This window comes from Delphinapterus leucas, chromosome 4 (genome assembly GCF_059928025.1).
Source record: "Delphinapterus leucas isolate spDelLeu-1000000601 "Yukka" chromosome 4, BTC_Dleu_Yukka2, whole genome shotgun sequence".
Lineage (NCBI taxonomy): Eukaryota > Metazoa > Chordata > Mammalia > Artiodactyla > Monodontidae > Delphinapterus > Delphinapterus leucas.
The window spans coordinates 65850912-65876002 of NC_143132.1; the positions used below are offsets into that span (position 1 = coordinate 65850912).

At 37.0% G+C, this 25091-nt stretch overlaps 1 protein-coding gene across 3 annotated transcripts in view; it reads left to right on the forward strand.

The window, feature by feature from the left end:
- CFAP91 (cilia and flagella associated protein 91) overlaps positions 1 to 25091 on the forward strand; it is a 149864-nt gene that overhangs the window by 40130 nt on the left and 84643 nt on the right. For all 3 annotated transcript variants that reach the window (XM_022561242.3, XM_030760826.2, XM_089910577.1), the window contains 4 exons: positions 8598 to 8775; positions 12205 to 12362; positions 14347 to 14529; positions 15434 to 15576. In XM_022561242.3, the coding sequence (XP_022416950.1) occupies positions 8598 to 8775; positions 12205 to 12362; positions 14347 to 14529; positions 15434 to 15576 (662 nt within the window). The remainder of the gene's footprint in view (positions 1 to 8597; positions 8776 to 12204; positions 12363 to 14346; positions 14530 to 15433; positions 15577 to 25091) is intronic.

Here is a 25091-nt window from a genome sequence, read left to right on the forward strand (position 1 = left end):
TCTGGTTTTTAGTAGCATGTTGTTTAATCTCTACATGTGTGTGCTTTTCCCATTTTTCTTGCCATAATTGATTTTTAGTTTCATACTGTTGTGGTCAGAAAAAATGCTTGATATAATTTCTGTTCTCTTAGATTTGTTGAGACTTGTTTTATGGCCTAGTATGTGATCCTGGAGAATATTCCATATGCACTTGAAAAGAATGTGTATTCTGCTGTTTTTGAATAGATGTCCTGTAGATATCTATTAAGTCCAACGTATGGTCTATTGTGTCATTTAAGACCACTAATGCCTTATTGATTTTCTATCTGGATGATCTGTCCACAGATATAAGTAGGGTGTTAAAGTCCTCTACTATTGTTATATTACTGTCAATTTCTCCCTTTTGTCTGTTAATATTTGATTTATATATTTAGGTGCTCCAGTACTGGGTGCATATATGTTAACGAGTATAATATCCTCTCTTCTATTGATCTCTTTATCATTATATAATGCCCTTCTCTGTCTTTCTTTATAGCCTTTGTTTTAAAGTATATTTTGTCTGATATGAGTATTGCTACCCTCGTTTTCTTGTCATTTCTGTTTCATGAAATATCTTTTTCCATCCTCTCACTTTGTCTCTGTGTGTCTTTAGTTCTGAAGTGCATCTTTTGTAAGCAGCCTAGAGATGGGTCTTGCGTTTTTATCCATTTAGCCACCCTATGTCTTTTGATTGGAGCATTTAGTTCATTGACAGTTTTTTTTTTACATCTTTATTGGAGTATAATTGCTTTACAATGGTGTGTTAGTTTCTGCTTTATAACAAAGTGAATCAGTTATACATATACATATGTTCCCATATCTCTTCCCTCTTGCATCTCCCTCCCTCCCACCCTCCCTATCCCACCCCTCCAGGTGGTCACAAAGCACCGAGCTGATCTCCCTGTGCTATGTGGATGCTTCCCGCATGGCAGGAAGTTTGTTAGTGTATGTATGTCCATGCCTCTCTCTCGCTTTGTCACAGCTTACCCTTCCCCCTCCTCATATCCTCAAGTCCATTCTCTAGTAGGTCTGTGTCTTTATTCCTGTCTTGCCCCTAGGTTCTTCATGACATTTTTTTTTTCTTAAATTAATTGTTGATAGTTATGTACTTATTGCCATTTTGTTACTTGTTTTCTGGTTGTTTTTGTAGGTCTTTCCTGTTCTTTTCTTCTTCTTTTAGTTTCTTTTTCTTCCTTTGTGGTTTGATGATTTTCTTTACTAGTATGCTTATGTTCCTTTCCTCTCCATTTCTGTGTATCTGTTGTAGATTTTTGATTTGTGGTTACTGTGGAATTCCTATATTATGACCTATAACTACATCTACTTGTTTTAAATGGTAGTAATTTAAGTTCACACCCATTCAAAATATCTACCTTTTTACTCCCCTCCTCCACATAGATTCTTACCTTTTATTATAGCCTTTTCTTTCCACTTACAGAAGACCCTTTAACATTTCTTTTAGGGTAGGTTTAGTATTGATGAGCTCTATTAGTTTTTTGCTTGTCTGAGAAGTTCTTTATCTCCCCTTCAATTCTAAATGATAATCCTGCTGGATAGAGTATCCTAGGTTGCAGATTTTTCTCTTTTAGCACTTTGAATATATCATGTCACTCTCTCTGGCCTGCAGAGTCTCTGCAGAGACATCGGCTGATAGCCTTATGGGTATTCCTTTGTAAATGACTCTTTGTTTTTTTCTTGCTGCCTTCAGAATTCTCTCTTTAATTTTTACCAATTTCATTATGATTTATCTTGATGTGGGTCTGTTTTGGTTCATCTTGTTTGGAACTTTCTTTGCTTCCTGTACTTGGATATTTGCTTCCTTCTTCAGGTTCCAGAAGTTTTCAGTCATAATTTCTTCAAATACATTTCACAACCTTTCTCTCTCTTCTCCTTCTGAAACCCCTATAATGGGAATGTTGGTACAGTTGATGTTATCCCAGAGATCTCTTAAACTATTCTCATTTTTTAAAGTTTGTTTTTCTTTTTACTGCATTGATTGGGTGATTTCCATTATTCCATCTTCCAGATCACGTATGCATTCTTCTTTATCACTTAGTTGCTATTCATTCCTTCTAGTGTGTGTTTTTTTTTTAAGACAAGCTTTTATTCATCATCTTTTAAATTAATTAATTAATTTATTTTTATTTATTTTTGGCTGTGTTGAGTCTTTGTTGCTGCATGCGGGCTTTCTCTAGTTGTGGTGAGTGGGGGCTACTCTTAGTTGCGGTGCACAGTCTTCTCATTGCAGTGGCTTCTTGTTGTGGAGCACAGGCTCTAGGCACACAGGCTTCAGTAGTTGTGGCACGTGGGCTCAGTAGTTGTGGCTTGTGGGCTCTAGAGTGCAGGCTCAGTAGTTGTGGCGCACAGGCTTAGTTGCTCCACGGCATGTGGGATCTTCCCAGACCAGGGCTCGAACCCGTGTCCCCTGCATTGGCAGGCAGATTCTTAACAACTGAACCACCAGGGAAGTACCCCTTCTAGGGTGTTTTTGATGTCAGTTATTGTATTCTTCAGTTCTGACTGGTTCTTTTTTATATTTTCTAGTTCCTTGTTAAAATTCTCACTCTGCTTATCTATTCTTTCCCTAATTCAGCTCGCATTCTTATTACTAATGCTTTGAATTTTTTATCTTATAAATTATTTCTGTTTCATTATTTTTACCAGGGTTTTTTTCTTGCTCTTTCAACTGAGATGCATTCCTGTGTCTTTTCATTTTGCTTAACTTTCTCTGTCTCTGTGAATTTAGGTGAAACAGTTACCTACAGCAATCTTTAATGGGTGGGCTTAGGTACAAGTGTCCCTATATATAGTCTGCATGTGCCCAGTGCTTTTGGTGGGAGAGCTAGATTTGACGTGAACAGAAGTCATTTGTTTGCTCAGGGTGTGCTGCCAGCTATCAACTTGGTAGGAGGTAGGGTTGGAGATGGAGGGGGTAGGGCCATAGCCAGGTGTGAGGCAGGCCTTCCTCTCTGCTCAGTGGCCATCACTGCCCTATTGGGGCAGGGTCATCTCCCAAGTTGCTGGAGCAGAAACCCTAGGTTCAGCAATCAAATCTTGTAGTATTTTATTTATTTATTTATTTATTTATTTATTTATTTATTTATTTATAAACACCATTGAATTGTACGCTTTATTATTTATTTATTTATGGCTGTGTTGGGTCTTCGTTGCTGTGCGCGGGCTTTCTCTAGTTGCAGTGAGCGGGGCCTACAGTTTGTTGCCGTGTGCGGGCTTCTCATTGTCGTGGCTTCTCTTGTGGTGGAGCATGGGCTCTAGGTGCACAGGCTTCAGTAGTTGTGGCACGTGGGCTCAGTAGTTGTGGCTTGCGGGCTGTAGAGTGCAGGCTCAGTAGTTGTGGCACACAGGCTTAGTTGCTCCACGGCATGTGGGATATTCCCGGACCAGGGCTCGAACCTGTGTCCCCCGCATTGGCAGGTGGATTCTTAACCACTTTGCCACCAGGGAAGCCCTCTTGTAGTATTTTAAAAAGATGACTTATCATAACCAAATGGGTTAATTGTACAAATTCAAGTTTAGTACAATATCAGAAAACTAACCAATGCATTTTACCATTTTAACAGAAAATGTCAGAAAAATGCTTTTATAGGTGCAGGAAAAGTACTGTTTGATAACATTCAACATGCATTCATGTTATAAACTCTAAGTAAGCTGAGATCAGAAGGGAATTTTGGTAACTTAATAAAGGCTATCTTCGATAAACATATACTGAAGGTGAGACTTGAGAAGCTTTACCCTTAAAATAAAGAAAAAGACAGTGATTCCTTCATCACCACTATTATTTAGCAATGCAGAGAAGATCCTAGCCCAGAGCTTATTAAACTAGGCTATGACCCACCACCCCTAGGGACATTTGGAAACCTGGGTGGCATTTTTGTATGTAATAATGATGAGACAAATGGGTTGGGTTTGGGGGAGGTAGGCTGGCATGGATACTAAACATTCTGCCCTGCATGGGGCAGTTTCATCCAACAATTAATTGTTTGCCCAATATGACAGTAATAGCATCCTGATAGAGAAATAATTGAGTCAGTGTAGTAAGATAAGAGAAGAAGAATTAGGTATGAGGATTAGAAAGAAAAAGCAAAACTATATTTGCAGACAATGTACTCATATAGAAAAATCAAATGAAATAAGTTATCAGAACTAAGAACCTCAGTTTAATAAGGTATCCTATTATGAAACCAACATACAAATATCAGTAATTTTTGTATGTATGAGCAATATGTAATTAGAAATATTATTGAGGGCTTCCCTGGTGGTGCAGTGGTTGAGAGTCCGCCTGCCGATGCAGGGGACACGGGTTCATGCCCTGGTCCAGGAGGATCCCACCTGCCATGGAGCGGCTGGGCCCATGAGCCATGGCTGCTGAGCCTGCGCATCCAAAGCCTGTGCTCCACAACGGGAGAGGCCACAACAGTGAGAGGCCCATGTACCACAAAAAAAAAAAAAAAAGAAAGAAATATTATTGGGAAATCATATTTTTAATAGCAACAAATAACAAAGTCCCAGGAAAGCACTTAATAAAACATGCACAAGGCATTTATGGAGAAAAATATAAATTGTTCTTTAAGCACATACACAAAGATTTGACAAAAAAAAAAGAAGGAACATCGTGTTTATAAATGGGAAGACTCATGCTTGAATAGGTATTATTTCTCTCACAAGTATTTTATATCTTCAAGCAATTCTAATCCAAATCTCTACTCGCAGTGTAACCATGTATGTAAATCAGCATCTTTTCTCTTCCCAGAAATTATATAAAAGCAACAAGCACAACTCTAAAAGAACAACTCCCAAGAACAAATTCCATTCTCAGTGAAACTCACACATATATGAGTCTTTGAACCACTAAATACTTGTAAGGACTGTGAAAAGCAGCTGAGACTAGGTAGCATGGACTGTGGAAGAGGGTCAGGAGAATCTCAGAAAGCTTGAGAAAAAATATGCTTTGTGGAGGCAAATTTGGCAATATTCAGAAATATTTTAAATGATTGTATTTTGTGATTAGTTGCTAGGCTCTAGATCCTTCTAAGGTTCCTAGAGAAATTCATACATGGGCATAATGAGACAGTATTAGATGTTTGTTGCAGCATTATTATGTGTAATCAAAAAATTAGAACCAGGGCTTCCCTGGTGGCACAGTGGTTGAAAGTCTGCCTGCCAATGCAGGGGACACGGGTTCGTGCCCTGGTCTGGGAAGATCCCACATGCCGCGGAGCGGCTGGGCCTGTGAGCCATGGCCGCTGAGCCTGTGCGTCCGGAGCCTGTGCTCCACAGCGGGAGAGGCCGCAACAGTGAGAGGACCGCGTACCACAAAAAAAAAAAAAATTAGAATCAATCTAAATGTCAATTTGAGCAGATAGCTTAAATTGTGGTAGAGTCCTACAATGGAAGAGTGAAATTACGTCTCTATATATTGGCGTGGCCAGATTCCCAAAACAAAGCTGAATAAAAAAAGCAAGTAACAGAATATTTATAGTAAAATATCACATATGTAAATATTAAATTAAAAATAATACTATATTTTCTTTATGTATAGTTCTTTTTCCTAGCTTCATTTAGACATAATTGACAGGTAACATTGTGTAAGTTTAAGATGTACTACATGATGATTTGGTACACATATATATTGCAAAATGATTACCACAATAAGGGTAGTTAACACATCCATCACCCCACATATTTACTCTGTGTGTGTGTGTGTGTGTGTGTGTGGTGAGAGCATTTAAGATTCAGTCTTACCAACGTTCAAGTATACAATACAGTTTTGTCAAGTGTAGTCAGCATGCTGTACATTAGCTCTCCAGAATTTATTCACCTTATAACTGAAAGTTTGTACCCTTTGACCACTTTCACCCATTTCTCCCACCACTTTGCCCCTGGCAACCACCAGTGTACTCTCTGTTTCTATGAATTCAGTTTTTTAGATTCCAGATATAATGAGATTATACAGTATTTATCTGTTTCTGACTGACTTATTTTGCTTAGCATAATGCCCTCAAGTTTCATCCATGTCATCACAAATGGCAGGATTCTCTTCTTTTTTTGTGAATGAATATATATATATCACTATATATATATATATATATATATATATATATATATATCGCCTTATATATATCACTTTATTTATCCATTAATCTGCCGATAGACACTTCAGCTGTTTCCATGTCTTGACTATTGTAAATAATGCTGCAATGAACATGGGGTGCAGATACCTCTTTGATGTAGTGATTTCATTTCCTTCAGCTATATACCCAGAAGGGAAGTTGCTAGATCATATGGTCATTCTATTTTTAATTTTTTGAGGAACCTCTATGGAATTCTTATGGAACTATTTGCCATAATGACTGTACCAATTTACATTCCCCCCAACAGTGCACAAGGGTTTCCTTTTCTCCACATCCTTGCCAGCACTTGTTATTGCTTGTCTTTTTTTTTTTTTTTTGGGGTAAGAAGTGGATTTATTAATATCCTTTGTAAAGAGGTTACAAGAAAATGGGGCTTGAAGAGGGTGGTCATGTCCCAGGTCTTGGGTGAGTTCCTGGGACAGGCCACCAAGTGAGGGTCTGTGGCTTCTCACAAGAAAGAATTAAACCATAGTAAAATGAAAGCAGAGATACACATTCCATAGGCAGAATGCAGTCCATCTTGGAAGAGGAGAGCGTCCTCTTTCTTCTATTTGATAATAGCCATTCTAACAGGCATGAGGTGATATCTCACTGTAGTTTTGATTTGCAATTCCCTGATGATTAGTGATGTTGAACACCTTTTCATGTACCTGTTAGCCATCTCTATATCTTTTTTGGGAAAGTGTCTATTCAGGTCTTTTGCCCATTTTAAAATCACATTGTTTTTTGTTTTGAGTAATATCTGTTCCTAATATATTTAGAATATAACCCCTTATCAGATATATGGTTTGCAAATGTTTTTGCCCATTTCATAGGTTGCTTTTTCATTTTGTTGATTGTTTCTTTTGCTGTGTAGAAGATTTTTGGTTTGATGTAGTCCAATTTGTTTATTTTTGTTTTTGTTGCTTGTGCTTTTTGTGTCATATCCAAAATATCATTGCCAAGACTAATATCAAGGAGCTTTTCCCTTATCTTTTCTTCTAAGCGTTTTACATTTAAGTCTTTAATCCATTCAAGTTAATTTTTGTGAAAAATGTAAGATAAGGATCCAGTTTCATTCTTCTGCATGTGAATACCCAGTTTTCCTAGCACCACTTATTGAAGAGACTGTCTTTTCCCTATTGACTATTTTTGACTCCCTTGTCAAATATTAGTTGACTACGCATGCATGGGTTTACTTCTGGCTCTTTATTCTGTTCCATTGCTCTGTGTGTCTGTTTTTATGCCAGTACTATACTGTTCTGATTACTGTAGCTTTGTAATATAGTTTGAAATCAGGAAGTGTGTTTCTTCCAATTTTGTTCTTTCTTAACATTGCTTTGGCTATATGGGTCTTTTATGGTTACGTATAAATTTTAGGATTGTTTTTTCTATTTCTGTGAAAAACACCACTAGAATCTTGATAGGGATGTATCTATGGATGGCTTTGCGTAGTAGGGGCATTTTAAAAATATTAGTTCTTCCAATCCATGAACATGGGATATATATATGTTTTTTACTTGTGTCTTCTTTAATTTTTTTCATCAATGTTTTAATAGTTTTCACCGTATAGATTTTTCACCTCCTTGGTTAAATTTACTCCTAAGAATTTTATTGTTTTTGATACTATTGTAAATGGAATAGTTTTATTTCTTTTATAGATATTGTTAGTGTGTATAAATACAACTGATATTCATGTATTGATTTTGTATCCTGCAACTTTATTTATTTATTAGTTCTAACAGTTTTTTGATAGAGTCTTTAGAGTTTTCTCTACATAAGATCATGTCATCTGCAAATGGAGATGATTTTACTTCTTCCTTTCTGATTTGCATGCCTTTTTCTTTTTTTTTTTTTGCTTGATTTCTCTGGCTAGGGCTTCCAGTATTATGTAAATAGGAGTGGTGAGAGAGTGCACCATTTTCTTTTTCCTGATCTTAGAGGAAAAGCTTTTAGCCTTTCACTGTTGAGTGTGATATTAGCTGTGGGCTTGTCTGTATAGTTCATGTTTGTTTTTATTAGAGAGGGAGTATAGTGTAATACAAAAGACCATAAGGGTCAGATTGCCATTTGCAAATTCTGAGTTTCACCACATACTAACTATGACCTTTCTGCAAGTTATTTTGATATTTCTTTGTATTTCAAAATATGGATTTTTCCAATAGAGGACATTCCAAGGTGTGATTATTTCATAATCACCTAATGTCTTCAAATACTTTCTAGCATCTTACATGTAACTAAAATGTCTTCTGGCTGAATTGTTAACAAGAGACAGTGCAGGGCAGATAATAAACTCTGAGGCACATCTGGAGATGTATCCTGATATCATTTCATCCTGTCATAACCCTTGAATTTAAAGAGGACAGGAACTGAAAGGGAGTAAATTAAATACTGGTAGGTACATGAGTTTGTCTGTGTGTTTCTAAAGTGTTCTGCTTCATCTTCCAGGTCGAGGTCTCCCGGCAGGACAAGCTGAGGTAGAGATGATAGAACGTGCCCGGGAGAAGCGTGCTTGGGAAGCCACTCTCCCCCCTCTGAGTGACACCTCCCAGTTTGAGAAGAGGAGGAGGAGGATGAATGCCATGGAGAGGAAGGAGTGGGCCTTCAGAGAGCAGGAGATCGAAAAGTAGGTTCTTAATCACCCAGATAATTGCTTCTGCACGGATGGGATTAATGTTAATACTTTTAACCTATAGAGAGTTTACCCAAATGTATGGGTTTAAAAGCAATCCTTAATCTGTAGAGTTAGGAAATTGGGCTTCAGGAGCAATAGCTCTATAATTTTCTCCCCAATAATATAAAAATGTATAATGCCTTCTTTTTGTGTGTAGTTCAGTGTGGAACCCAAATTTAAACAATTCCTCAAGGCATCTCTGATTCTTCTCTTCCCTTTTCTCTTTAGGGTCTTACCTAGAATCCCACTGATTTCTGCAAAATGTCTTTCAAACTGTCCTTTTCTGTTCATTCCCAGTGCCACGGTCCCTAGACTTTGGCCCTCTTCCTATCCATCAAACAGCCTCTTGGCTGACCCCATCTCTTTCCCCCGGTACTGGATTCACCGTCAGTACACCTTGGGTTCTAGCTATAGCCAATGAGGCATTTTTCTGTTTAAAAGACAAACAGTGGAACTTTTCAATTAAGAGATGAGCTCATAGTACATAAGTAATAATATGCTAAGGTATTTCTCGTTGAATTTTCAGTCATTTTAACTGATGTATTTTCAGTAATGTGGTTGTCTCTGGAATATGTAGAAATGATGAGGACCAAAAAATTACAGCTCCCTAGCAAGAAGGAAAGGAAAGGAAGTTTGAGGGTGCCATCTGTTCCAGGCTGTGCTGAGGTACTTCATTGCTCACAGAAGTACTACCAAGCCCCTGACAGTGTGCTTACACGCAAGCAAGCTAGGGGCCAATAGAGTTAGGGATTCAGTGTGGTTCTGAATTCAAAATATGTTTATCTTTTTGCAACACCTTCTGATTAACCCTGAATGCAGACTGTGATGTTTGGTTAAAAGCTTGCAATTTAATAGAAAATAGTGTTTGGGGCAGAGTAGGTGTCACATACTCAATCCGGTCTGCAGAAATTTAAATTTATTGCTGCAATTTGAAGAGGAATATTCTTGTCAGAAGGACATTAAGAACATTAAAAATGTATCTGGCCAGAATGAAGATATCACCTGAGAACATGAGTACTTTGGTTAAACTGAGGTTAATTTTAATAAATATATTTTGAGTCCCTCCTCAGGACTGGAAACAGGAAACTGCTTTACCCTGACAGAGCTCCTTATGGACCATTGGAACAGGGGGTGAGGGGTGGAAGGGGGGCAGGTGGGTGGGGATGGAGTGAAAGACCTTAAAACCAATAACTCACAGGCAGGATCTTCAGGTGATGTGCTGCTCTATACAAAAAGAGCTAGGGGAGCCCAGGCAGGAGAACAGTTAGTTCTGTTTGAGAACTAACAGATATTTAGTAGGTATTTGGGAAAATTACTGAGATGAGGTAGCCTCTGAGCTGTATGCAGAAGGATGAGTAAAAAGTTATCAGGTAGATGATAATATTGATGATGGTGGTGATGGAGATGATAATGATGATATTCATAAAGCATTCAACACCTACAGAGTGCTTATTTCATGCTTGAGCTAAGTTCTAAGCCAGTAGTGCTCAGAGTGTGGTCCACAGATGAGTAGCATCAGCACTTACCTGGGAACTTGTTAGAAATGCAAATTCTCAGGTTCCATCTCAGACCTACTGAATCAGGGGGCGGGGCACAGCAATTTGTGTCATAGCAAGTCCTCCAGGTTATCTGATGTATGCTCAAGTTTGAGAACTGTTCTAGCATGCTGTGTACATTCACTCATTTAATGTTCACAACAACCTTAGGGGATGGATACTATTATTATGTCCATTTTATGATTGAAGAGGCTGAGGTAAGTGATGAAGTTGAGAATTGAACCTAGGATTTCCAACTCTAGAAAGAAAGGGGACTGTTGGTGTGTGCTTATTTTTAAAAACGCCTACCTCCCTGTATTTACTTGTCACTGTTTCCCTACTCTCCCATGCATATTCACTTTGAGAACCTCCACCAGTATAACATGTTTGCTCTGTCTCTAGTCATTTTTTTTTTTTTTTGCGGTACGCGGGCCTCTCACTGCTGTGGCCTCTCCCGTCGCGGAGCACGCGCTCCGGACGCGCAGGCTCAGCGGCCGTGGTCCACAGGCCCAGCCGCTCCGCGGCATGTGGGATCCTCCCAGACTGGGGCACGAACCCGTGTCCCCTGCATTGGCAGGCGGACTCTCAACCACTGCGCCACCAGGGAAGCCCTGTCTCTAGTCCTTTTGAGTAGAATATTCAGCTCTCTCTGCTGAGGCCGCACTTCTCCCTTGTCAATGTGGCAAATCTCAACCCTTGTTTATCCTCAAGCGCTGAGTTAATGGCTCCTGAAGGAAGGCTTCCCCACCATCCCCCTCCTTCCCTTTGATCAACTGGGAATGGTGCTAGAAGAGGCACTCTGCCATTTCTTCTCCCACAGGAGTCTTTTCATTCTTTTGGCCTGGTATGTATCTCCCTGTGTTGTAAATGTTGGTTTATATGTCTATTCCACTAGAACAGTGCTTCTTGAGACAACGTATTTTATCTTGTTCACCATTGTTTATTCCCTGCCTGGCATAAATATTTGACAAATGAATGACTGAATAAATTACTGTGTAAATTTTTAAGTAAGAGCAAAATATTCAAATCTCCATTTTAGAAAGGAAAATGTTGACCACTATGTGGAACAAAGATTGGAAGGGGGAAAGACTAGACTAACAACCAGAGTCCAAGTCAGGAGAGAGGTGACAAAGACATGGGCTAGGGAACAGATATAAGAAGTGTTTTAGAGAAGGAATCATTAGAGGAGGGAAGAAGGTAAGAGAAGGGGTAGATTTCTGGGGGAATAGAATGAGTGAGGTTTTTTTGAGGTTGTCAGGGGATATAGCTGGAGATTCAAGTAGATAGAAGTTCTGGTTCAGAAATACCTGGTCTGAAGTACAAATTTTGAAGTCATATGTACACATAAGCAAGGTAGTCCTGGGAGAACAAGGTGAAGGTGAAGGGAAGGGAAGCGAAGAATAATTATCTATATGTGTCAGCTGCTGGCATTTTCACATTCACCCCTTAAGGCTGCATGCCACAACCTCATTTTCTCTCACTCCTCCTATTACTTAACCCTCCAGCAATACCAGTCGACCTGGAACTATGCACAAACATTCGCTGTTCACTTAGGCCCATCTGCCTGGAGAACCCTTTTTTACCCCATCTACCTAGCAAACTCTTTTTTGTCCTTCAGAACTACACCCATACATATTCCTCTTATACAGAGACTCACTATTGAGTTGCCACCCCAAACCCCCAATTCATTTGTCACACTTTTGCCAGAGTGGTCTTTTTAAGGTACATGAATATGATACCAGCCCAAAGAGAAGCTTCTGTTTATGGCAAGTGTTCCCTTTCTCTGTAGTAGAGCACCCTATTTGAGAGATTGTAGACTTCTTTATGTTTTGTGATTTCCTTGAAGACTGCAGGAGATTCGCCTGGAAGTTCTAAAAGAGCTGCTGAAGAAGCGTGATGAGAATCAAAATGAAGTAAACATGGCGTGCTTGAATGCCCAGTGGTCTAAACTGCAGGAGGTGAAGGAGGCAAAGTTGGCACAGATTCACCGCACACATGCATCAGGTGATGGTACAGTACGAACCGTGAGGAGAATGGAAAAGTTGGCTCTGCTTTGGGTCTTTGACCAAACCTGATTTAACTGTGATATAATTCTTTTTTGGTCCTAGTGTTAGTTAATAGATAAGGAACAGGAGATGAGTTATTTCTCAAAAGTAGAAGGGTGGAGGAAAATTCCTCACTAAGAAAATCAAGTAATTATGTTCTAACAGGTAGTCAAGTTATTGACATTATGGGGCGTGTGTGTGTTTGTGTGTGTAGGTGTTAGGCTCCCCATATTCATGGGCTGAGGCCCTGGATAGAGAGCCCTGTTTCTCAACCTTTTTTTCATTGTTTCCACTAAAAAAGACATTCAGACATCTTTTTTCCAATTCATCCCCCTGCCATGAAATTTTAATACCACAGGTATACTGTATATCTGTTTATGTACTATAAATATATCTGTACTTTATACATAAAAAGAGGAGTCAGTGGAGGATTAAGAATAACTAAATAAAAAATTTAAATTTAAATTAAGAAAATTTAACTTATTAGCATTTAGCTTTATTTGCTATACTTGCTGAGTGACTTTTAATATAATTAATTTACTTATAAAAATTGTAACGCATCGCTTATATATGCAAATTAGCAGTTTATGCACATAATAGCAATGTAATCACATTAAAAATTATTCAAAATATTTTTCCTAGCAAAACAATTACAAAAAATTAAGTTAATCCCTTAAAAGTTATTTTTAGTGAACTTTTAAACTTTTTCTTGATGTGAGAAAATAACTTTTAACTAGCTGCACCTATGCATTTAGATACTGTCAACATTTTTTCTTTTCAGTAGTTGACATAACTAGTGATGGGTTGACTTACTTTCTTTTTTTTACTCCTCCTGTCCCTCTCTCTTGCCCCCTGGGATCACCTTCCCAAACAAACTACCTGTACGCATGCCTTTGTCTCAGGTTCTGCCTGTGGGGGAACCCAGGCTAAGGCACAACTCAAATGTCACTTCCTCAGGGGAGACGTTCAAGGACCCCCACCCCCAGATAAGTCAGGTCCCTGTTATCTGTTCTCACTGTTATATGCCCCTGAATTTTTGTGTGTGTGTGAGAAAATGACTTTTTACTTAACTAGGTGCTAGGTATGCATTTAGATATGGTCAACAGTTTTTTCTTTTCAATACTAGATATAACCAATGATGGGTTGACTAATTTTTATAAATGACTATTAAAATGTAAACTATTTTTATGTAATTATGAAATCCCAAGTCACACACAGAAGCACTGAGGATCAAATATAAATAACATCCAAAAGGCAACAGTGGCAAGTGCAACCACCTCTTTCAATTGTGACTTCAAAATCTCATATTGTTTTACACCCATTGAGAGTGCATGATGTAGAGCCTTCAAAAGGGGATGGGTCTGTGATGGGATTGAAAGAAAAGGAACAGGTGGAAGTAGTAAGCCTGACTCCTTAGATGAGTAAACTACAGTGTACAGCTGAGACTGCCAAACAATTCTGAAATCTATAAGCTTGGATATATTCTGATTTATTCTGGTGTTAGCCAAGATGGACAGAAATTTTTGAAGAACCTGTAGTCTTCCTTCCCTTTTAATTATTCTCTTAGGAGAGAATAATTCCCTCAGTCTCTATTGAACATGTAGTTTTCAGTTACTTTGAGTTTCTTTCGTTCATTTGACAAACTTTCATTGAATACCTCTTTCTGGCCCAGAGCTTAGAATGCAGTTATAAAAGATTTTTGATGAGTACCAATTGAGAACACTAGCTGATTCAGCTTCTGTCATGGCCACCTGTCTCATGACAATCTGGATCACACAGATGTCAGATCTATGTTTTAAGTGTTCTGGCTGCAGTGAGTGATCATAATGAAATTCATTCAGTTCAGTAGCCTTCCTGTGAATAAAACTATGGTTTACTAGTCTGCATTTGGACCATTCAGAACAATATTTTGGAGATAGTCATGGAGGTATGTTTTATTTTAGCAATCAGAAAACTTTTGGGAAAGGGAAAGAATATAGAAGGGAAGTTGGAGAGAAGAAATATCATCAAGGATTATTCTGATTATGCATCACAGGTCTATGGACCTCTATCTCGCCTTGGTCGTTTCACAGACAACAACTCAGAGGACTTTGTAGTAAAAAACCACTATCTCAACACCTATGAAGGTAAGCAATTCACATAATTACAAGTCTAGTATAAGAGGATTATCTTAGAAATATAAATATATAAAATATAGCAGTTTAGATTAAAAGCTAATCAAAAATTAAAATATTTGCAAGAAATAGCAATTACATGTTTAGTATTATTAATAATATGAGTTCATAGAAACCAATAAAAACTTCTAAGACCCAAATAAATAAATGGATACACTATGCAACAATTTATTAAGGAGTAAAGTCAGTAAACTACTAAATATTTAAACATGTTTAATGTCAGTAAAATCAAAGTTTTGCAAAAATGAAATAGAAAAAGATTTTATACCAGGTTTGTGAAGCAAACAAGAAATATGTAATGAAATCAGCTCTTTATGAAGAAATGCCAGAAAACTAGTGGGCAAGGGAATGGATAAGTAGGGGATAAATTAGTGGAGAGGGTTATACCTGTTATAAAGTCCAAGAGAGGCTTTTTAAAACTATTTAAATTTCATTTGAGAGGTTGGAGTATCACATGGCCAAGATCATGAGTTGATGGTCACACAAGTGAACTTGCACCTCTGCTGACCATCTCCAGAGCTGAATATGATAACCTGGTGTACATCCACTTTAGAATGGTGGTGCCATGTTTCATATGATCAATAATCTTCTGTCTATTATTGTGGAATGTTACATTTTTGTAGGGCAATGTTTTCATTTTAGAATGCATTTCTTATTTTATAATCTAAGTCACCAAGAATATAAGTTAGTTTTATAGAAATTTCCTTTATATTTCAGGGACAATTCAATTATATGAGATACACCTTATCAATAATTCTAAATGAAACCACTTGGCAAACAGCTACTAAAATTAACAGCATGCTTTCAAATGATGTATTTAAGCACCAGATTCTAAACATGTACTTCCTTCCTACAGGATTAGTCGAACTTGAGTCATGTCTCCCAGATTTTGTGACACAACCCCGAATCAGACCTCCAGAACCAAAAGTCACTACCACCAAAGATGGTTTTCTAAAGAGGGCTGCAAGGATGGACCATGAGTTGGCAGAGGTTCATAAGGTATAATTCTTATCTGGAAGACAAGATGCTTCTAGTGTGACTTTTACAGAGATATACTACACTCCAAAAATTGTACTTTGTCTTGGGCAGCAATGTCCAGTAGTTCTCAACACTCAAGCCTACATTCTTTCTCCTCTCTAGACTTTTCTACCAGTTACCTGTGCTGTGCCGATCAGTGCTTTTCCCCCTCATTTCAAACTGTAGGAAAACCTCTTAGAGGTTATTCTCCCCATTTGCAGAAGTCACGCTACTTTCTAAAAGTTGTTCTGACTTTGGATCTACACAATAAAATGTGACACAACACTGAGGTGTAACAAGTTTCTAGGGTTCAGGATTACTGTTGATTTTAATAGTGTAATAGGCCTCATTTTCTCCCTTTTAGATTTGTTACCAGGGCCTCATGAAGAAAGGGAGTCATGTTCAGCATCCCACTCATCTAGTTTAAACTCAACTAAATGAGAAAGTTTGACGGTCATCTCCCATGAGCCAGCTGTATAGCTTCATCTGTCAGCTTCGCTTTCTCTTTTGTTAATTGGACTATAGGTGTTCACACTTGGATACATTTGAATCCTTAGTATATGACAGTGGTGCTCTATCTTTAGCCTGCATCAGAATCACCTGGAGGGCTTGTTAAAACACATGTTGCTGGGCCTCACCCCCAAAGTTTCTGATTCAGTAGGGGTGGGGCTGGATTACTTGCATTTTTTGCAAGTTTCTAGGGGATGCTGATGCTGCAGGAACCACACTTTGAGACTCACTGATTTAAGACATACCCTCATCACTGGTCCATGTATGTTTGTTTGTTCAGTTAGTAATAGCATAAAGATCCATGGGAGCCCACACTCAAGATAAAAATTAGGACCTTGATAATCATTTACTTATATCTGTGTGGTTCTTTCCCACATTATCCCCATCTCCATTTACCGATTCTGAATTCTATGTTTATCATTTTCTCACTTTCTGTAAGATTTTTGGTAGATATTCTTTATTAGAGTATGGAAGTTCCCTTTTATTCCTAATTCACTGAAGCTTTTTAATCATGTGTTTATGTTGATTTTTATCAAATGTTTTGTCTGTATCTATTGAGATATTTATATATTTTTTCTTTAAAAAATTATTATTGTAATAGGAATATTTATAGTTTTTTACAGATATTAATCTGTCCTCACATACTTATTAGGAACATAACTTGGTCAGGATGTATTATTTTTATACGTTATTGGATTTGATTTACTGATATTTTGTTCAGAATTTTTATTCTGTATTCATGAGTGAAATGGCCTTATTTTTCTTTCTCAGTTTGACTATATGTGGCATCGGTGTCAGAGTTATACAGGTCTTCTGAAGTGAATTGGGGAGTATTCCTTCTTTCCTACTTTGAAAAGAGTTTAAATAAGTTTGAGATGATCTTTTTCTTCAGTTTGGTAGAATATTCATATAAAATTATCTGAGACGGATGTTTTCTTCATGGGAAAAATTGTAAGCACTCCTTCAATTTCCTTACAACTTACAGAACTTTCTGCAGCATTTTGGTAAATTATATTTTCTTTACAAATTCCGTTTCACCTAACTTTTCAGATTTTTTTCCATATGGTTGTTGATAGTATTATCGATACTTTAAAATCTTTTTAGTGTTTATCTATAATCATGCCCACTCTTTTCATTCATAATATTATTTATTTGTGCTTTAACTCTTTTTCCTTAATCAATTTTACTGGAGGCTTGTTTATTTTCTTGGTATTTTTTTCAAACATTTGAACTTTTGATTTTGTTGATTTTCTCTATGTAAATTTTTTTCAGTTACATTAATTCCCACTCATATTTATTTTATCTTTCTTTCTACTTTCTTTGGGTTAGTTTTGTGCTTCTTTTCCTAACTTAAAATAGATATGTAGCTCATTAATTTTCAGGCACTCATCAGTTTTATATAATATTTAAAGCTAACCATTTCCTTCAAAATACTGATTTTGGTACATCCCATTAGTTTTGACATATAGTTTGGCATTATCATTAATATCTAATTTTTTAAAACATCCATTGTGATTTTTGGACCTGTAGTATTTAACAGTGTGTTTAAAATTTCCAAATATGCAGGAATGGTAACTAATTTTCTAATGAATTTCTCAATTGCTCTATCGTCAGAGATCTTAGCCTGTATGATACCTATTCTTTGAAATTTAGTGAGGCTTGCTTTGTGAACTAGTATAGTATATGTGATTTTACATATAAAATAATCTAAATCCACCTTCAAATAATACTATAACTACACGTGTCATGCAGATACCTTATAGTAGATTATTCCCAATTCCTCCCTACTGTCCCTGTGACATTGCTCATTCATTTCATTGATCCATATGCTATAATCACCCAATACATTTTTACTATCATATCATTTACTATCAATACATTTTTACTATCACTATGATTTAACAGTTATCCTTTAGATCAATTAAAAATAAGAAAAAATATTTCATTTTACCTTTATTTATTCCATCTTTTCCACTCTTCCTTTCTTATATAGATCCAAGTTTCTGATGTATGTCATTTTTCTCCTGCCTGAAGAACTTGTTTTACCATTTATTACAGGGCAGTTCTGCTGGAAATGAACTCCTTCAGTTTTTATTTGTCTCAGAAAGTCTGTATGAATCATTTACTTTTTTTGAGATATAATTCATATACCATAAAGTTAACCCTTGTATACAATTCAGTTATTTGTAGCATACTTATAAGATTGTTCTACCATCAACACTGTCTAATTCCAGAACATTCTCATCATCCTCAAAAGAAACCCCATACCCATTAGCAGTCACACCCAATTACCCTCTTCCCCGTACCACCTGGCAACCACTAATTTACTTTCTTTTTATGGATTTGCCTATTCTGTACATTTCATATAAATAGAACAATACAACATATGGCCTTTTGTGTTTGGCTTCTTTCCTGTAGCATAATGTCTTCAAAGTTCATCCATGTTGGAGCATGTCTCAGTATTTACTTACTTTTTATGCTTGCATAATATTCCATTGTGTGGATATACCACATTTTGTTAATCTACGTATCAGTTGATGGAAATTTGAGTTGTTTCTACTTTTTGTCTGTTTTTGTATAAATAATGCTGATATGCACATTCATGTACATGTTTTTTAGTTTTCTTGGGTCTATACCTAGGAGTAATTTCTGCGTCACATGGTAACTCTATATTATACTTTTTGAGGAACTGCCAGACTGTTAAAAGTGGCTGCACTATTTTACATTCCCACCAGCAATGTATGAGTGTTCCAATTTTTGCACATCTTTTCCATCTCTTGTTATTTTCCATCTTTCTTATTGTAGCCATCCTAGAGTGTGTGAGGGGATATATCACTGTGGATTTGATTTGTATTTGTCTAATAATTAATGAATTTTGTCACCTTTTCATGTTATTTGTATATCTTTTTTGGAGAAATGTCTATTCAGATACTCTGCTTATTTTTTAATTGGGTTTCTTTTTATTGTTTATCATAAACACTATTTTTAATGTTTGTATTGGTTTTTAAAAAATTTTAATTGTATATATTTTTTTATACAGCAGGTTCTTATTAGTCATCAATTTTATATACATCAGTGTACATGTCAAACCCAATCTCCCAATTCATCCCACCACCACCCCAACCCCCCGGCCACTTTCCCCTCTTGGTGTCCATACATTTGTTCTCTACATCTGTGTCTCAATTTCTGTCCTGCAAACCAGTTCATCTGTACCATTTTTCTAGATTCCACATATATGTGTTAATATGCCATGTTTTTCTCTTTCTGACTTACTTCATTATGACAGTCTCTAGATTCATCCACGTCTCTACAAATGACCCAATTTCGTTCCTTTTTATGGCTGAGTAATATTCCATTGTATATATGTACCACATCTTCTTTATCCATTCATCTGTTGATGGGTATTTAGGTTGCCTCCATGACCTGGCTATTGTAAAGAGTGCTGCAATGAACATTGGGGTGCATGTGTCTTTTTGAATTATGGTTTTCTCTGGGTGTATGCACAGTAGTGGGATGGCTGGGTCATATGGTAATTCTATTTTTAGTTTTTTAAGGAGCGTCCATACTGTTCTCCATAGTGGCTGTATCAATTTACATTCCCACCAACAGTGCAAGAGGGATCCCTTTTCTCCACACCCTCTCCAGCATTTGTTGTTTGTAGATTTTCTGATGATGCCCATTCTAACTGGTGTGAGGTGATACTTCATTGTAGTTTTGATTTGCATTTCTCTAATAATTAGTGATGTTGAGCAGCTTTTAATGTTCTTGGCCATCTGTATGTCTTCTTTGGAGAAATGTCTATTTAGGTCTTCTGCCCATTTTTGGATTGGGTTGTTTGTTTCTTTAATATTGAGCTGCATGAGCTGTTTATATATTTTGGAGATTAATCCTTTGTTGATTCATTTGCAAATATTTTCTCCCATTCTGAGGGTTTTCTTTTCATCTTGTTTATGGTTACCTTTGCTGTGCAAAAGTTTTGAAGTTTCATTAGGTCCCATTTCTTTATTTTTGTTTTTATTTCCATTACTCTAGGAGATGGATCAAAAAAGATCTTGCTGTGATTTATGTCAAAGAGTGTTCTTCCTATGTTTTCCTCTAAGAGTTTTATAGTGTCCGGTCTTACATGTAGGTCTCTAATCCATTATGAGTTTATTTTTGAGTATGGTGTTAGGGACTGTTCTAATTTCATTCTTTTACATGTAGCCGTCCAGTTTTCCCAGCACCACTTATTGAAGACACTGTCTTTTCTCCATTGTATATCCTTGCCTCCTTTGTCATAGATTAGTTGACCATAGGTGCGTGGGTTTATCTCTGGGCTTTCTATCTTGTTCCATTGATCTATATTTCTGTTTTTGTGCCAGTACCATACTGTCTTGATTACTGTAGCTTTGTAGTATAGTCTGAAGTCAGGGAGTGTGATTCGTCCAGCTCTGCTTTTTTCCCTCAAGACTGCTTTGGCTATTCGGGGTCTTTTGTGTCTCCATACAAATTTTAAGATTTTTTGTTCTAGTTCTGTAAAAAAATGCCATAGGTAATTTGGTAAGGATTGCATTGAATCTGTAGATTATTTGGGGTAGTATAGTCATTTCCACAATATTGATTCTTCCAGTCCAAAAACATGATATATCTCTCCATCTGTTGGTATCATCTTTAATTCCTTTCATCAGTGTCTTATACTTTTCTGCATACAGGTCTTTTGTCTCCCTAGGTAGGTTTATTCCTAGGTATTTTGTTCTTTTTGTCGCAGTGGTCAATGGCAGTGTTTCCTTAATTTCTCTTTCAGATTTTTCATCATTAGTATATAGGAATGCAATAGATTTCTGTGCGTTAATTTTGTATCCTGCAACTTTACCAAATTCATTGATTAGCTCTAGTAGTTTTCTGGTGGCATCTTTAGGATTCTCTGTGTATAGTATCATGTCATCTGCAAACAGTGACAGTTTTACTTCTTCTTTTCCAACTTGGATTCCTTTTATTTCTTTTTCTTCTCTGATTGCTGTGGCTGAAACTTGCAAAACTATGTTGAATAATAGTGGTGAGAACAGACAACCTTGTTTTGTTCCTGATCCTAGTGGAAATGGTTTCAGTTTTTCACCATTGAGAACAATGTTGGTGGTGGGTTTGTCATATATGGCCTTTATTATGTTGAGGTAAGTTCCCTCTATGCCTATTTTCCGGAGAGTTTTTATCATAAATAGGTGTTGAATTTTGTCGAAAGCTTTTTCTGCATCTATTGAGATGATCATATGGTTTTTCTTCTTCAATTCATTAACATGGTTTATCACATTGATTGATGTGCGTATATTGAAGAATCCTTGCATCCCTGGGATAAATCCCACTTGATCATGGTGTATGATCCTTTTAATGTGTTGCTGGATTCTGTTTGCTAGTATTTTGTTGAGTTTTGCATCTATATTCATCAGTGATATTGGTCTGTAATTTTCTTCTTTTGTAGTATCTTTTTCTGGTTTTGGTATCAGGGTAATGGTGGCCTCATAGAATGAGTTTGGGAGTGTTCCTTCCTCTGCAATTTTTGGAAGAGTTTGAGAAGGATGGGTGTTAGCGCTTCTCTAAATGTTTGATAGAATTCACCTGTGAAGCCATCTGGTCCTGGACTTTTGTTTGTTGGAAGACTTTTAATCACAGTTTCAATTTCATTACTTGTGATTGGTCTGTTCATATTTTCTATTTCTTCCTGGTTCAGTCTTGGGTGGTTATACCTTTCTAAGAATTTGTCCATTTCTTCCAGGTTGTCCAGTTTATTGGCATAGAGTTGCTTGTAGTAGTCTCTTAGAATGCTTTGTATTTCTGCAGTGTCTGTTTTAACTTTTCCTTTTTCATTTCTATTTTTATTGATTTGAGTCCTCTCCATCTTTTTCTTTATGAGTCTGGCCAGTGGTTTATCAGTTTTGTTTATCTTCTCAAAGAACCAGCTTTTAGTTTTATTGACCTTTGCTATTGTTTTCTTTGTTTCTATTTCATTCATTTCTGCTCTGATCTTTATGATTTCTTTCCTTCTGCTAACTTTGGGTTTTGTTTGTTCTTCTTTCTCTAGTTCCTTTAGCTGTAAGGTTAGATTATTTATTTGAGATTTTTCTTGTTTCTTGAGATAGGCGTGTATAGCTATAAACTTCCTTCTTAGAACTGCTTTTGCTTCATCCCATAGGATTTGGATTGTCATGTTTTCATTGTCATTTGTCTCCAGGTAATTTTTGATTTCCTCTTTGATTTCTTCAGTGATCTCTTGACTATTTAGTAGTGTATTGTTTAGCCTGCATGTGTTTGTGTTTTTTGCGTTTTTTCCGTAATTCATTTCTAATCTCATAGTGTTGTCGTCAGAAAAGATGCTTGATATGATTTCAATTTTCTGAAATTTACTGTGGCTTGATCAGTGACACAAGATGTGATCTATCCTGGAGAATGTTCCGTGCGCACTTGAGAAGAAACAGTAATCTGCTGCTTTTGGATGGAATGTCCTATAAATATCAATTAAATCGATCTGGTCTATTGTGTCATTTAAAGCTTCTGTTTCCTTATTTTCACTTTAGATGATCTGTCCATTGGTGTAAGTGAGGTGTTAAAGTCCCCCACTATTATTGTGTTCCTGTTGATTTCCTCTTTTATAGCTGTTAGCAGTTGCCTTATGTATTGAGGTGCTCTGATGTTGGGTGCATATATATTTATAATTGTTATATCATCTTCTTGGATTGATCCCTTGATCATTACATAGTGTCACTCCTTATCTCTTGTAACATTCTTTATTTTAAAGTCTATTTTATCTTATACGAGTATTGCTACTCCAGCTTTCTTTTGATTTCCATTTGCCTGGAATATCTTTTTCCATCCCCTCACTTTCAGTCTGTATGTGTCCCTAGGTCTGAAGTGGGTCTCTTGTAGACAACATATATAAGGGTCTTGTTTTTGTATCCATTCAGCAAGCCTGTGTCTTTTGGTTGGAGCATTTAATCCATTCATGTTTAAGGTAATTATCGATATGTATGTTCCTATGATCATTTTCTTAATTGTTTTGGGTTTGTTATTGTAGGTCCTTTTCTTCTCTTGTGTTTCCCACTTAGAGAAGTTCCTTTAGTATTTGTTCTAGAACTGGTTTGGTGGTGCTGAATTCTCTTAAGCTTTTGCTTGTCTGTAAAGATTTTGATTTCTCCAACGAATCTGAATGAGATCCTTGCTGGGTAGAGTAATCTTGGTTGTAGGTTCTTCCCGTTCTTTTTTTTTTTCTTTTTCATCTTTATTGGAGTACAGTTGCTTTATAATGGTGTGTTAGTTTCTGCTTTATAACAAAGTTAATCAGTTATACATATACATGTGTTCCCATATCTCTTCCCTCTTGCCTCTCCCTCCCTCCCACCCTCCTTATCACACCCCTCTAGGTCGTCACAAAGCACCGAGCTGATTCCCTGTGCTATGCGGCTGCTTCCCACTAGCTGTCTATTTTACGTTTGGTAGTGCATATATGTCCATGCCACTCTCTCACTTTGTCACAGCTTACCCTTCCCCCTCCCCATATCCTCAAGTCCATTCTCTAGTAGGTCTGTGTCCTAATACCTGTCTTACCCCTAGGTTATTCATGACATTTTTTTTTCTTAGATTCCATATATATGTGTTAGCACACGGTATTTGTCTTTCTCTTTCTGACTTACTTCACTCTGTATGACAGACTCTAGGTCCATCCACCTCATTACAAATAGCTCAGTTTTGTTTCTTTATATGGCTGAGTAATATTCCATTGTATGTATGTGCCACATCTTCTTTATCCATTCATCCTATGATGGACACTTAGGTTGCTTCCATCTCCTGGCTATTGTAAATAGAGCTGCAGTGAACATTTTGGTACATGACTCTTTTTGAATTATGGTTTTCTTAGGGTATATGTCCAGTAGTGGGATAGCTGGGTCATATGGTAGCTCTATTTGTAGTTTTTTAAGGAACCTCCATACTGTTCTCCATAGTGGCTGTACCAATTCACATTCCCACCAGCAGTGCAAGAGTGTTCCCTTTTCTGCACACCCGCTCCAGCATTTATGTTTATAGATTTTTTTGATGATGGCCATTCTGACCGGTGTGAGATGATATATCATTGTAGTTTTGATTTCCATTTCTCTAATGATTAATGATGTTGAACATTCTTTCATGTGTTTGTTGGCAATCTGTATATTTTCTTTGGAGAAATGTCTATTTAGGTCTTCTGCCCATTTTTGGATTGGGTTGTTTGTTTTTTTGTTATTGAGCTGCATGAGCTGCTTATAAATTTTGGAGATGACTCCTTTGTCACTTGCTTCATTTGCAAATATTTTCTTCCATTCTGAGGGTTGTCTTTTGGTCTTGTTTATGGTTTCCTTTGCTGTGCAAAAGCTTTGAAGTTTCATTAGGTCCCATTTGTTTATTTTTGTTTTTTATTTCCATTTCTCTGGGAGGTGGGTCAGAAAGGATCTTCCTGTGATTTATGTCATAGAGTGTTCTGCCTATGTTTTCCTCTAAGAGTTTGATAGTTTCTGGCCTTACATTTAGGTCTTTAATCCATTTTGAGTTTATTTTTGTGTATGGTGTTAGGGAGTGTTCTAATCTCATACTTTTACATGTAGCCATCCAGTTTTCCCAGCACCACTTATTGAAGCAGCTGTCCTTTCTCCACTGTACATTCCTGCCTCCTTTATCAAAGATAAGGTGACCATAAGTGCGTGGGTTTATCTCTGGGCTTTCTATCCTGTTCCATTGATCTATATCTCTGTTTTTCTGCCAGTACCATACTGTCTTGATTACTGTAGCTTTGTAGTATAGTCTGAAGTCAGGGAGCCTGATCCCTCCAGCTCCGTTTTTCGTTCTCAAGGTTCCTTTGGCTATTCGGGGGTCTTTTGTGTTTCCATACAAATTGTGAAATTTTTGGTTCTATTTCTGTGAAAAACGCCAGTGGTAGTTTGATAGGGATTGCATTGAATCTGTAGATTGCTTTGAGTAGTACTGTCATT